Below are 14,093 nucleotides of genomic sequence, written 5' to 3'. Positions count from 1 at the left end.
TCGTTTGTTAGTAAGAGCTTTATTTTGAAAAACACAGTGACCGGAAGCGCTGTTAAAATACGCTTTTGTTATCATGAGACAGTAATGTGACTGGCTACCGCCAGTATCCCATATTTCCCGATAATATTAAATAATAACTGGCCTTTAAAACGTTTAATTCGCTTTGAAATAGCGGACTTGTTGCTGTTGCATGCAGTCGCCTTTTAACTCGAACCTGAATATGGGTTATGAACCTTTCAAAAACAGCGGAGATGTCTAAACGGTGGAGATGCGTGGAGAAGGCTTTGCTGCTTATGAACTGCACATAATAAGAGGTGTAGCCGTGGCAGTAAGGGCGGGGTAAGAGACTAGCAGCGTTTTCAGGGCGTATAAGGAAGTTATAGACTGGGGAGTAAAGGACAACAGGCTGTCTTTACAAACCGCTCACTGCCGGATTTTCTACTTTTAAAAATGCCCGGAAAGAAAGTTTGCATCGTTGGATCTGGAAACTGGTAACGTTTTTTTTTGTATCTTTATGCGTCTTTTAGAAGTAGGAGTTCCCTTTTTTCAGCCAACTGAAAACTGATCGCTGATTTGGTCGTTTACTGGTTGCAAACCCGCTGCATTCATAATCTAATAGGCTTATCTTTACCTCTGTCTGGCACATCAGAAAGGCAGTTCTGGAGCTGCTGTTTACAGCCTTCCTCGATTGCTTCCAAAGAGCTGTTCGTGTAGCAGCACCCTGCTTTCTAAAAACAGTCTGTAAGCTGCAAAATAAAATCAATACACTCCTGTAGAGTACCTGTACGGAGTACCTGTGAGTACCTTTTGCAGTTCTAACTCTTGGGACTACAAAGAATGCCCTTAAGGGCATGTTCCTGGAAGACGTCCACTAGCATATGCAAAGCAAGCCTAAGCATGCTTTTTTAGCCTTTTCAGAAACATGCTGTACTTTGTGTACTCACTTCCCAGAGCTTCAACCTGTGGTTTTGGGTTAGGCTCAGTCCTGGCTGTCTAACCTGATCTTTGTCCCTCCCTCAGGGGCTCTGCCATTGCCAAAATTATCGGGCACAATGTCAAAGCTTCCAACCGCTTCGACCCAATGGTGAACATGTGGGTCTATGAAGAAATGATCGATGGGAAGAAACTGACAGAGATCATCAACACCGAGCATGAAAATGTTAAGTATCTACCAGGCCACAAGCTGCCCAAGAATGTGGTAAGTGCAACAATTACAGAAGCATCACCTGTAGATTACGCAGTCCGGTTTGGTAATTTACTGCAATCTTGAAGCACAGGACATTGCACCGATAAGATTATTTAACTTTTTTAAAAGGAGCAATGCAGTTTGACATGGTTCCAATACCATTGCTAATTTCCTGCCGTTGTCCCTTGTTGGTCTTTTACATTCACAATGCTCAAACAAGATTTACAGCTGAGTCAGTTACATAAAACTGCAATGCACTAGAATACACAAAGATACAAGACATACACATACTGAAAAAATATAGCGTAAGAAAGATACATTAATAAATTAATACAAATAACCAACCTTTGAGCTTTACTCGAAAAGATTTGATATCTGTAATCAAATTGATTTCCATTAGACGTGTGTTTCATAGCTGCTGACTGTCCATATTTAGATCTGTGGTGTGGTATTTTACAGTTACCATTCACAATCCTCCTCTTACTGTTTTGTTATCGAATGTAACTAGAAAGACATCCTGGGGCCAGACTATTTATACACCCGAAAACTAATTTAAGAAAACACAAATGAGTACATTATATTTCATTAAATTGTGAGAATAATGCTACCAAACTGGCTTTTGAGACATTATTTTCAGTCTTTGGTTGTATAAAGTTGCCAAATGCTTAATTATAGATCATGAAACTTGAGTGCAAACTGTCATAGAATATGAAAAATTAGAAAATATCATGGAATCCATAAATAACTAAGCTGCTGAAGTGGGTATGCAGTGTCAGCTTTTAACAGTTCAGATTACGGTGCATTCCTGAATAAGTTGGAGTTCAGAAATTTATTTTATGGAACACCCACTCTACCCGAACCTCCCACTCGGAAAGTCAGAGCAGACCAACATAGCCCGAGTTACCAATCCAAGATGTTGGCACTGAAGCTAAACTAATCTGTGCTGCCATTGTTGTGTGTTTTTTTTTTTTTTTTTTTTTCACTCAGAGCACTTCTCAGGCTCTGTTTATGAATGCGTGTTTTAAGCGCAAAAAAATAAGACTTATGCTGAATTGCTAGTGATGTCTGAATAGCTCTACCTTGCTAAGAATTAAAAAAAAAACAAAAAAAACATGTTCTTCCTGTTTTTTTTGTTTTTCTGGAATGTGCTAACTCAGGAGAGACATAACTCCCGAGTTTCCACATCAAGTTCCAAGTGGAACGCTGCATTAGTCATAATTATCTTTGCATTATTCCTTACGTGCTTATTAAATATTTACCAGTGTTAATGAAAAACGATATATCCACAGGTACCAGTGTACAGTGATATATACGGTTGTGGTCAGAAGTTTACATTCACTCGTCATGGGCATGAATGTCATGGTAATTTGGGGCTTTTAATGATTTCTCTGACCTGCCGTTTTTCCAGAGTGGATTAAGTGTACAGCATACATCTTTAATCACTTAAAAAAAACAAGAATTGGGTGAAAAGTTTGAATTTATTTGGATTTTATACAGAGTCTGTTAGTCAATCATGATCATGATTGATCATTAGTGATCATGACTGGGCCTTGGCTTTGTTAAGACTTTGTGCAACCCTCAGCAACACATAATGAAGTGCCTTGCATACTGGCACTGTATGATTTGGTTCTGTATGAGGACTAACATTGTTGTTGTCGGCTCACTAGGTGGCTGTTCCAGACATCATAGAAGCTGTTAAAGGAGCAAAGATCCTCGTCTTTGTAATCCCGCACCAGTTCATCGGGAAACTCTGTGATCAGATGAAACCTCACATTGCAGAGGAAGCTATCGGGATATCACTCATCAAAGTAAGACCCTGTGACTGTTCATGTCACATTTACTGCCAGCATAAAAGGGGAAACGGTATCTTAACCATAGCTTCTTATTTTTCTGCAGTCATGGCATCATGAGTTTTTTGTAGTTGAGCAATAGAGAGACAATCACATCCTGTATGTGTCACCATCACCTCAAGACCAAAAGCCCATTCAGGCTAGAAGTTATGTTTTAAATTGGTGATTATTGTCATCCAGGGTATTGATGAGGGACCGGAAGGACTGACGCTAATCTCAGACATCATCCGAGAGAAACTACAGATTGAGGTCAGCGTCCTGATGGGAGCCAACATCGCCAGCGAGGTGGCGGATGAGAAGTTCTGTGAAACCACCATCGGTTAGACACTTTGTACAGCACATGTGTAGATAAGTTGCAGAGGAGGTTCTGTGGTGGTCAGACAAGCTAGTGCACAGTTACTTCCTGTTTTAAGTGTTGCTGAAGCAATTTAGCACTCTTTGTTTAATAAACTTCATTCACTGCAGGAGCAAGAAATGAGGCAAACGGCCACATCTTCAAAGAACTGATGCAGACTCCCAACTTTCGCATCGCTGTCGTGCGGGAGAGTGACACAGTGGAGCTCTGTGGAGCCTTAAAGGTAACCAGATGTTTCCTTTCCATAGTCAAATTCTCCTTGTATAATGGAAAAACTTAAAATGTTTGCACCCTTGCCCTCGTGCATTGCTAGAATATTGTGGCGGTCGGCGCTGGATTCTGCGATGGCCTCGACTGCGGCGACAACACCAAAGCGGCGGTAATCAGGCTGGGCCTGATGGAAATGGTTGCCTTTGCCAGAATTTTCTGCAAAGGCTCAGTGAGCTCTACAACCTTCCTGGAAAGCTGCGGCGTGGCCGACCTTATCACCACTTGCTATGGAGGACGAAACCGGAAGGTGGCAGAGGCCTTCGTCAGAACATCCAAGGTGAGTCAGAGAGGACAGTCCATCGCAATTATTATTTTTCAAATAAGAGGAATATAAGTTACAAAATCCAAATACAAATGGTAACTAAATGTTAGTTAGTACAAAGTAAATCAAATATCTACTGTTAGTATTAAGAGGGAACAATCAAAGTTATTGAAGTGCACTACTGTGCAGTTTCAAAAGTCTTTTTTTATATAAACATTTAGCTTTAACTGTTCAGGAATTACAGCTTTTTTTTTACTTTTTCTTTTTTTTTTTTTTTACACATTGTGCCCCATTTTTCTGAGACTCAAAAGTAATTAAACAGTTGACTGTTGAGCAGTTTCAGAGACCGGTGAGTGTTGTTCACATTTGCATTTCACTCAAACTCTCGATATAATTTTAAAACGGATACTAATGTAAATGAGGGAGGTCATCACTAACCTGGAAAAAAAAAATCAGAGAGACAGCAAAAACTTTCGTAGAGTCTAAATCAACAATCTGGCTCAGCAGCACCGAAAACCCTCAAAGCTCACAGACAATAACAGAAGTGGATGATGACAGAATGATTTCCATGGTTGAGAAAAACATCTTAATGGCATCTAACTAAGTCAAGAACACTCTAGAGGAGGTACATATATCATCGTCAAAGTTTACAAGTAAAACATGCCTGCCAGAAAACATCTCGAATGGCCTGCACAGTTCTGGAAACTATGATGAACTTGTAGTAGAACAATAAAAAGAGAAAGGTGTGTATGATTAGAGAAACAGCTCATGATCTGAAGAATACTACATCATCTATCAAACATTGTGGTGCTCATGGTGTGGTAAGGGCATGAACTGGTTCACTGGTGTTTGTTGATGATGTGCCTGCTGATAGAAGTGGCAGGATTAATTGTGAAGTGTACAAGGCTCTACTCCCAGCAAATGCTGCAAAACTGTTCAACCCCAAGTTAAAACCCAAGAGTCTCGCAGGCAAATAAAGAGATTGTCTTCAATGACCAAGTCAGTCACCTAATCTCAACTGAACCAAACAGCCTTTCAATTATTAAATACAAAACTGAGGGCAGAGAGACCCACAAACAAGCAGCGGCTGAAGGTGGGTGAAGTAAAGGTCTGGCAGAGCGTCTCGAGAGGAATTTCCAAGTATTAAAAACAATCCTTGTTAGTCCATGTTGGTTTCTACAGTTGAGACTGAGCTTGTGAAAATAGGGGACTGTATTAAAAAGGGAAAAAAAGTTTTTTGGTTTTTTTTATGGCTGTTTTTTCTGAACATTTAATACAAAAAAAACTTAAACCCCTTGAATTAAAGCTGGAAGTCCGGACTGATTCATTCAAAATCCACTGGTGAGGTGCACAGAGGCAAGACTACAAAAATCGCATCATTGTCCAAAAGGTCTATGGACCCAGCTGCTCGTCATTTAAGTCGGGTCTTTCAGTCAGTCATGTTTTCCTTTAGACTTTAGATTGGGCTGCAGCATTTTTATCTTGAGGAAAAGTGGCCCCTGTTGGGTTTACTCTATGAATAATTGAAGTGTACACAGAGGTAGCGTGCACACGCTATCTTAGATTTGGGTCATGGATGCAGTGAAGGAAGAAGTTTAAGGGCTCTAACCAAATATTTGCTGGGTAGTCTTTATATCCCCCTCGCTCACAGCAGTGATCATCGCGGCTCGGTTCATCTCACTGTTGCCTTCTTAGTGACTTTTCTGCTAGATTTAGCTCCCTTTCAAAGCCCCTTGGAAGCAATTTTGCTTGTCTGCTGCTTGCAGTGCTCACTCTCTGGAGACCAAAAAATGGTATCCGGGACAGCCCTGAAAAGCGTACTGCCATCAGCACAATAGATTTCTATCTGTGTGTCCTTTTTGTCAACATACTTGGTTGCTCAGCCTACGCTGTTATGTTTGCTCATGCAGTCTATCGCTGAGCTGGAGGCAGAAATGCTCAACGGCCAGAAGCTCCAGGGTCCGCAGACCTCCGCGGAGGTCTACAAGATCTTAAAAAAGAGGGACATGGTCAACAAGTGAGTCCACGAATCCTTTTACGTACAGTTACGTCTTTGTTTTATTGTTTTATATTAGCAGAACCAGTTTCCAGTCTGCTGGTTACGCCTTCATTACATTAATGGTTCAAGTCGGGCTGAATATTTATTTTGGCTGTGCTGTTCGAAGATTGGGATCGAAGTTATAAATCACAATTATGTTCTTGAAGTTTTGGTATTACCGGCAGCATAAAATCTAAATGAAACTAATAAGAATTATCAGCATTCCTGCTATCTGTAATTACCTGCAAACTGCAGTATAAACAGCCATGGTCCACACAAGCGCACACACACAAGTGTTTTCACTTATATCGCCTGATTACACCTCTGATTAGACCAGCAGCTGTGGGCTCATTTTTATCTCGAACCTGTCTCGGACAATAAAGGATATTAAAATCATTTATTTTTTTTATGTCCAGCAGCTTGTTTTGTTCCTGTTCCTTGACCTACAAACAGTTCATTTGCAGTGTCCTCACGTCAACACGCAATAAACTTTGAGTCTGCTTCCTTCTGCAGGTTTCCTTTGTTCGCGGCCGTCTACCAGATCTGCTTTGAGGGCAGACAGGTGAAAGAGTTCATCACCTGTCTGCAGAACCACCCCGAGCACTTCTAAAGTAAACGGGGTCTGCAGACATGCTCACTGCTGCTCCTTCAGTAGAGATTTACTACCACTAGAGGGCGGAAGAGAATCATGAGACAAACGCACAATTTAACAAAACGATGACAACCCAGGGCACTTCAGATTATCTCCGTCAGTGTCATTTAATCATGGCTCTTGCACAATATTTTCTCAGCGTTTTATTATACGTTTTGTTTTTTTGTTTTTTTTTACCAGTTTTGCTTTTTTTTTTACGTTGTGTGGTGTTAATTTCATTTGAAACTGTGGCAGGGATAAACTATCATCAAAGGCAGACTCCATTTGTACTACTGCCAGAATCTGTCAGTAACTATTGTCATATGTCACTACAGGATGTCTGTTTGTAACCTGAAAATCCAGCATATTCTTTTTAAACTCTGTATGTGGAGGTGGGTTTTTTTGTTTTGTTTTTTTCAATAAAATCATTCATAACAAAACAGTCTTGTCGTTTCTTGTTGAATTGGGAAGCTGGTACCTGTCCTGTGTCTGCAGCTTTATGACTGAGTGGTGTTTTAGATCCCATAGTCAGTCTGTGTTGGGCTGAAAGTGATTCCCAGGAGAGCTGCAGTAACCCAGTGTGAGAGAAGATTAAAGAACAAACGCCGTCCTTGTCCCTGCATCTCAACCCTGTTATAGGTCAGACCGGTGAAACCTTTGATATTCTCTCAACTGTCTGTCTCCATCTGCTTCCCATCCCTGTTTATCTCTGTAACATGTCTATTTATGTCACATCTTATGTCTCTAGTCTCTGTTTATGTATTTATTATCTTAAAGATACAATCTGTTTTTTTTTTTTTTTTTTTAAGGATACTGAACTTGTAGATATACACAGATTAGCATGTAATTACATCTTCCAACAAACTGACGCATTCTCATAAACTTGTTTATGGGTGCCTGTAGCTCAGGAGGTAGAGCAGGTTCTCTGGTAATCAGAAGGTTGGTGGTTTGATCCCTGGCTGCTCCAGTCTGCATGCTACTGCTTGATATTAACCCCAAATTGCTCTCTGATGTGTGTGAAGGTTAGATAGGAAAGCGCTTGTATGAATGGGTGAATTAGACAAGTTGTATAAAAGTGCTTTGTGTGCTCAGATAGATTAGCAAAGCGCTAAAGAATCAGTCATTTGCATGCATGCATAGGAGCAGGTTTGCAGTTTATAGGAGCCACCACCAATCACCCTTTACACTAATGGTGTTTTACGTATGTAGCTTGAGACCAGCCACATACATATTGCACTAAAAGCAGAGGTGAAGGGATACCATCTTAGGTTTCTGGTGTTGTGGACAGGCCGATACATTTATGCCTGCACCTTCAGACTCAAGATATGAAAGACCATACCCGTGTTTTATCACAGGAGAAGTGGTCCCCTTCACCAATGAAACAAAAACATGAATGAAAGGTACACCACAGGTTTCTTTGTAAAATGTCATCCTCCTCACCTCAAGCATCGTCTTCAGAGATGAAGTCAGGGTTTTAACAAATGAAAACATGTATAAACATGCTTATTTATTCCTGATATTACTGTCACAGTTACTTATTGTCAGCAGATTAGACATGTGACCCTCTCATTTCTGGACAGCTGAGAAGGAGCCTGCTAAACAACAACCATTTAAAAACTATAAGCTGTTATTAAGAGCTAACGTTATGCCATGTTAGGCTCAGGCTACAAAATATCACTTTACCTTTGATAAACAGTTTGATTACATTCTTAAATCATAATCATAAGTTTATTCAGTAAGTGTCCGAGTCGAACATGTTGTATCCACCTAAAAGAAAGTTTCACTAAGGTTGGTTAGCAGAGGCTAAGAGTAGCTAACAGCGACAAAAGGCTGGCCAGGCATTGTTTTTGTCAAAGTTACTGGAAACTCATTAGCGATTAATGAGTTTCCACAAATTTTTCCAGGACTGCTGAATGTCACCGCCGACTGTCACCTAAACAGTGAGTTAGATAAACAAATAGATGTGCTGGCCAATCTTAACACTTTCCCTTAGCCATAAGCAGTAGCTTATGCCAGCATTGTAAAATACATTGAAGATAATGTTGGATGTTGGCCCCTCCTTGAGCTTGGTTCTGCTCAAGCTTTCTTCCTGTTAAAAGGGAGTTTTTCCTTCCCACTGTTGTGAAGCGCTTGCTCCTAGGGCACTGTGTGATTGTTGGAGTTTTCTCTCTTATTGTAGGGTCTTTACCTTACAAAATAAAACACCTTGAGGCAACCACAGTTTTTTTTCATCCTTAAAGATTCTGCAAATCTGCACATATGTCCTTGGATATCTTGATTACTTATCTCTTTATGCATAAAACAAATATTTCTTTGTTGCTACAATAATGTACCTGGTTGGTAAATAATTTCAATCTAGACCACAGTAGAAGTGAGAATAAACTTTGGTCTTAACTTGCCAGGCTTATAGCTTCTGGTACTTTTTTTCCCATTCCCTAGTTTTTGTTCCTTTCACCTATAAACTGATTTTCTTCTCTGCTTCCCTGACATTCTTTGAAATTGTGTTTTTTTGGTTTTGGGGGCTTTTTTGTTTTAGAGGTTTTTTTGGAATTTTATGGGTGCAAACAATCTGGATGAAAGATGTGCATGGAGATCTAAGTAGTCTTTATAAAGCTCCTGTAATCCATGATGGGAAAGGCACCAGTTTCAGGGGGTGCACAGTGGGTTGGGATAAGCTTCCACAGGTTCCCATGGGAGAGCCGGGGTCTCACAAGTTGATGCCCTCATCTCCAAACAGCAACTGTCATCAGCTGGGTTTTGTGGGAACCCTGAGACTCTTGTGGTGGTTTGACAGAAGCCCAGATTCCTTGGTTCAAAGAGAAAGCTCACCTTCAGATGAGACCCAGGCTTGAAAGAAGAGCTTAATCACCACAGTGGATACAGACGTACACTGTCTGAAAGTGAGAAGCCCTTTGGACAGCGGAGGACAGCAACATCATCGAGTCAGTCTGGGAATCCATCAGGTTCTGGAAGCTTCTGCTATAGCCAGGCTATCCATTGGTGGATAACGGATGTGTAGTTCTACTCACGTGGATCTGCATGAAACCAAAGGCTGCCTCATTTTGAATTGGTCAAAAAATGTGGAAACAGAAATCTTGCAGAGATTCCCATAAATATACAAATATCTGTTTATAGAGATATGGTTTGACTCCTTTGTCTTATTGACTCTTCAAGGTAAAATATTAAGAATTACCTTTTGAGCTGCAGGAAAAAGTGACTAACTCTACATCAGATTGATCTTCTCTGTTGACAGATTAGTGGGAATCAACTGTACCAAGTATATTGATGAAAATCCCTCTCCATCACGAAGAAAATAGACATCTCAACGTCTCCAGAGCTGGCTGATTAATACATTGTGTATGTTTTGCTTAACTTGTGTGAAAGGTGGAATTTAAAAACAGCAATTTGTGGTTTTAGTGGGAGTTGCACGCACCAGTTAAATAACAAAGAGACTACTTTGTACAGAAGAAATAGTCCACATAAAAGCTGTTGACAGTGAAATTGGTGGGTTTTCCAGAGCAACAGGAGTGCTGTTTTGTTATAATGAGATTTTGCAGTGTTTACATTTTTTACGAGTACCACAAACTAAATCGCATTTATCTCCATTCTGAAGAGTTGGAGAAAGCTCTGAGAAAACCCCCCAAAACTTTACGATAAATTGGCTATATGGTATCTGAAGCAACCAAATGACAAAGTAATGCCCTCAACATAGTGCTGGATTTTGCTGCACACTTCACCAAAGAGTTGCTGGAGATCATAAACTACATAGAAAGCCTCTGTGACATCGTCATCTTGGTTTTATGGAGACAGAAGTTAAACTCTGTTAGGACTCAGTCACGCAGGTCTAGAGACAGCCCGGCGACTCCTGGCGACCACAGGTCACTGGGGAAAAATAGTTATTATACCCTAACTTGCTGGTGAGACCCCTACATGTTAGCAAACACTCACCAAAAAACTTGCTGAACAGTAGCGAAACTGTGTGCTGCAAAGTAGAAAGACAGTCTGTCTTCAAAGTAGACGTTTGAAACATCTTAGTTTTACTTTTACTCTAAAAGTGAACGTTATTTATTTCCAGTTTGCATCTGACTTTTTCAGGTTTCACCTCCGCTTGGCAAGTTTTTGGTGACTATTTCCAAGTTGGCGTCTTCCATGCAAGCGACAGGCAACTGGGCCAAGTGACCAAAGTGAACTTGGTGCAGCACCCTCTTTGGGACTGATTTCACTTAGCAACTGGAGGTTGCTAGGGTGCTGCTGACTGTTTCTAGGCCTGTGTGAATGAGACCTTAGGAAGCTGAATCTTTAGACTGTATAGATGTAATATATTCATTTGAATTCACTTTTATTTATATAGTGTCAGATCACAACAACAGTTGCCTCAAGGTGGTTGCGAGGTAAAGACCCTACAATAATACAAAGAAACCAGAGAAAACCTCAACAATCAGATGACCCACTATGAGAAAGTACTTTGGCAACTGTGGGAAGGAAAATATCCCTTTTAACAGGAAGATGCCTCCAGCAGAACCAGCTCCCCCCAGTTGCTGCGACCAGCTGGGGGTGAGGGGAGGAAGACAGAAAAAAGACAGCTGTTGAAGAGAACCAGAGATTAATAATAAGTCATTATTAATCATACTGGCAGAGATGGTTGCTGAATGATATTAAACATAAATAAAATGCTACAATTACATTAAAAGAACCATCACCAAAAAGTTTGAGAGGTCCAGTCCAATGATTTGAATCACCTGAGGGGAAGCCTAGCAGATCACTAATAACCCTGATTGTCAAATAATGCATAACTTTATGGTTAGGGCAATTTAAATGTACGTTATATAACAATTCATCCATTATAAAGTTGTCATGAAGGGCAGTATCACCTCTAGAGGCCGAAATCTATTTTTTCTATAAACATGTAAACATATTTATTTCTAATATAAAGTTGAAATTTTTAAAACATGGAAACCAGCTTCAAGTGGGAAATAGAGGAACTGCACTTTTTTGCAGATGTTACTGCATGGTGCAGATATGCTCAAAACTTCATGCATGTTGCAGTTACTGAATTAACAGATGGGATTATTTTAGGGAAAACATAAATTCCAAAGGTGGGTTAAACTCCAAATTTCATTCTTCTTCCAAACATGTTAGGCTTCCTTCTCATTCCACCGCAAAGCTTCCCTTTGGATTTGGCGTTGTGGTTAAGACCAGAGCGATCATAAAGCAGTCAGCTCGGCCGTGTGCTGCAATAAGTTACAGCTCTTTCGGCGTTACCTGTGCAGATTGTCCTTTATCAGGGGGACATTCTGTAATCGAAACACCAGGAGATCCCAGAGGCCCTGATGTGCTGCAACACTGTGAGGATAGAACATAGATACAAATTTGTGTAGGTGTTGATATAAACCACATGCCATTAAACTATGACAAAGTGGCACAGTGGCTAATTTACATATAAACATTGGAAAACATATTGAATCTGATCAGATTGCCGGATTCCGGTGCATGGGCGGCTGGTTCAAATTTCCCTCTGAGGAGCAGGAAGTGGCTTTGTGCATGGCCCACGCTACACTGACAAGTTGGAATGCCACTTCAATGTTATTCGCAGCTGCGCTGGGAACCCGGCAATGTCCCCTTTCACATCAGAGGTCCCTACCAAGCATGTAAGCGTGGACCCCGAGAGGGACACAAGAACGGCACATACGGTAAAGATTTCAACTTCCACAAATCAGATGCAATTGTGCCGTTTGTGCTGAAGTCAGCTACTCCGAGTCCACAGGAGATCGAGTTAAGGAGGTTTAGCTGAACGGGATGTAATGCAGGATAGAAAACAAGGACTGTGTCAGCTCTTTGTCTGCTCAGACTATAATATACTGTAGTGATGAATTGCAGTTACTCTCCTGGTGCTGTTTTGTAGATTTACATGCAGACTGATAGTATTTCAGATTTAATTGAAGAGCTCTTTTCCTATTTTGAAAGTAGAAAAAACAAAAAACAAGGCTGGGCTTCCTGCCAAGACTTTATTGTAATGATTAAATTAATTTCATTGAGTTATGGTCAGTAATTTCCTGATATGGATTGCTTTCCATTCATCTCATCTCTGTCCATCTCCCCCCTGGCTGTTGCAAAGAATCGATGGCTGTCTAGAGGGAGCGAGGGGCAAACCATATCTTGTGGCAATTTTTTTTCCCACTCTTCTTTAGGTAAGGGGCTGTGACAGTCAAACAAAACCCACACAAACAGACCTTGTGTTTTCACCCCATGTTTGTATGCAGTGCCACAGCCAGGCTTCCTGCCAAGCTCTTCTCCTCTTACCCCCCAAAAGACAAACCAAAGCAACCACAGGCACCACTGCCTTCATCCACCCCTGTCCCCCCTCCTTTTCCCCCCTGTCATCAGAGTGCTGGCAAACACAAAAGGAGGCAAAGAAGTAGAGCCTGGGCGCAAGTCCCCATGAATGTGCAGAGATTAAGCCGAGGCGGAGATGAAGACGGCCGGAGAGAGGTGAAGGATGAGGAGGAGGATTTGAGGAGAGGAATAGGAGTGGTTGTTATTCCGCGGACAAGACTCGCTGCCCTTTGCCATTGAGCCAGTGCCAGCTGGGACGAGGAGTGGCATCCTACGCTTTCTCGCTTTCTGATTTTCTCTCCCCTGTTCATGTTTTCAATGAGAGCATTGTATGAGCCGGAGGAAGGATATGAGGTCCCATTTGGCTGTCATTGACATGTAAAAAGAGTGTGGCGGTGACAGCTGACGGGATCAGTGGCCTGTAATTATCTGAGACTAGACTCTCACCCCTCCATGTCAAACACACACACATGCAAAAATGTAGGAGTGTCCACATATAAAGATGCAAAGGCGAGATTAAAAATGATGAACAGGACCAAACGGCAAAGGCTTGTCTGCCCGTAGGTAATTTTATGAGTTATCTATTAGCCTACGTGTGAGGTTTTGCCCTGACGCGAAGCTTGGGTGCTATAAATCTAAAGGCGTTAACCATGTGGTCTGGCCTGAGGTGGCCCAGATATGTTTAAGAAATAGAAATAAATGCCACAGGGCTCAGGGGAGAACTTTTGACGCACAACTGAGATGTTTATCCACAGGAGACACAGGTGTGACAAACCAACTGTGAAGAACAGCCGTTACACCACATGAGTCACATCTGGAAAATAGTGTGATGTGCTGAGGAGTGCCTTAATGTGCTTTTTGTTTTGTTTTGGGATTTTTTTTAATCGATATCATCCAGAAAACAGAACATTAACAAACATTAGCCGCCTCCATCATCACTGCTTGCTGACTGATTTCTATCTTAGTGGTCGTGGTTTTGCGTAGTTTAGAAATATAGACTCTTTAAACCATTACCTGTGTATAATATTAAGGATTTTTACTCCCCTTTAAATAAAATAACAGCTGAATTCATTGGCAGTTGTATGGCAGCAACATACAAGGCTAAAAAATGAAGGAAAATGTGAAGTACCATGAAACTGCAGTTCCTCATATGGCCACTGGAGGCTGG

At 41.1% G+C, this 14,093-nt stretch overlaps 1 protein-coding gene across 1 annotated transcript; it reads left to right on the top strand.

The window, feature by feature from the left end:
• The first annotated feature begins 72 nt into the window (after window positions 1-72).
• Window positions 73-7,032, top strand: LOC116332308 (glycerol-3-phosphate dehydrogenase 1-like protein). The gene is made up of 8 exons (XM_031755228.2): window positions 73-491; window positions 1,021-1,198; window positions 2,854-2,994; window positions 3,217-3,355; window positions 3,502-3,614; window positions 3,705-3,938; window positions 5,834-5,940; window positions 6,475-7,032. The coding sequence occupies exons 1-8, from the start codon at window positions 451-453 to the stop codon at window positions 6,569-6,571; spliced, it is 1,050 nt and encodes a 349-aa protein (XP_031611088.1). The 5' UTR covers window positions 73-450; the 3' UTR covers window positions 6,572-7,032.
• The last annotated feature ends 7,061 nt before the right edge of the window (window positions 7,033-14,093 follow it).

The sequence above is a fragment of the Oreochromis aureus genome, linkage group 23, assembly GCF_013358895.1.
Source record: "Oreochromis aureus strain Israel breed Guangdong linkage group 23, ZZ_aureus, whole genome shotgun sequence".
Taxonomy (NCBI): Eukaryota; Metazoa; Chordata; class Actinopteri; order Cichliformes; family Cichlidae; genus Oreochromis; species Oreochromis aureus.
This window is presented reverse-complemented; position numbering and strand designations above follow the sequence as displayed.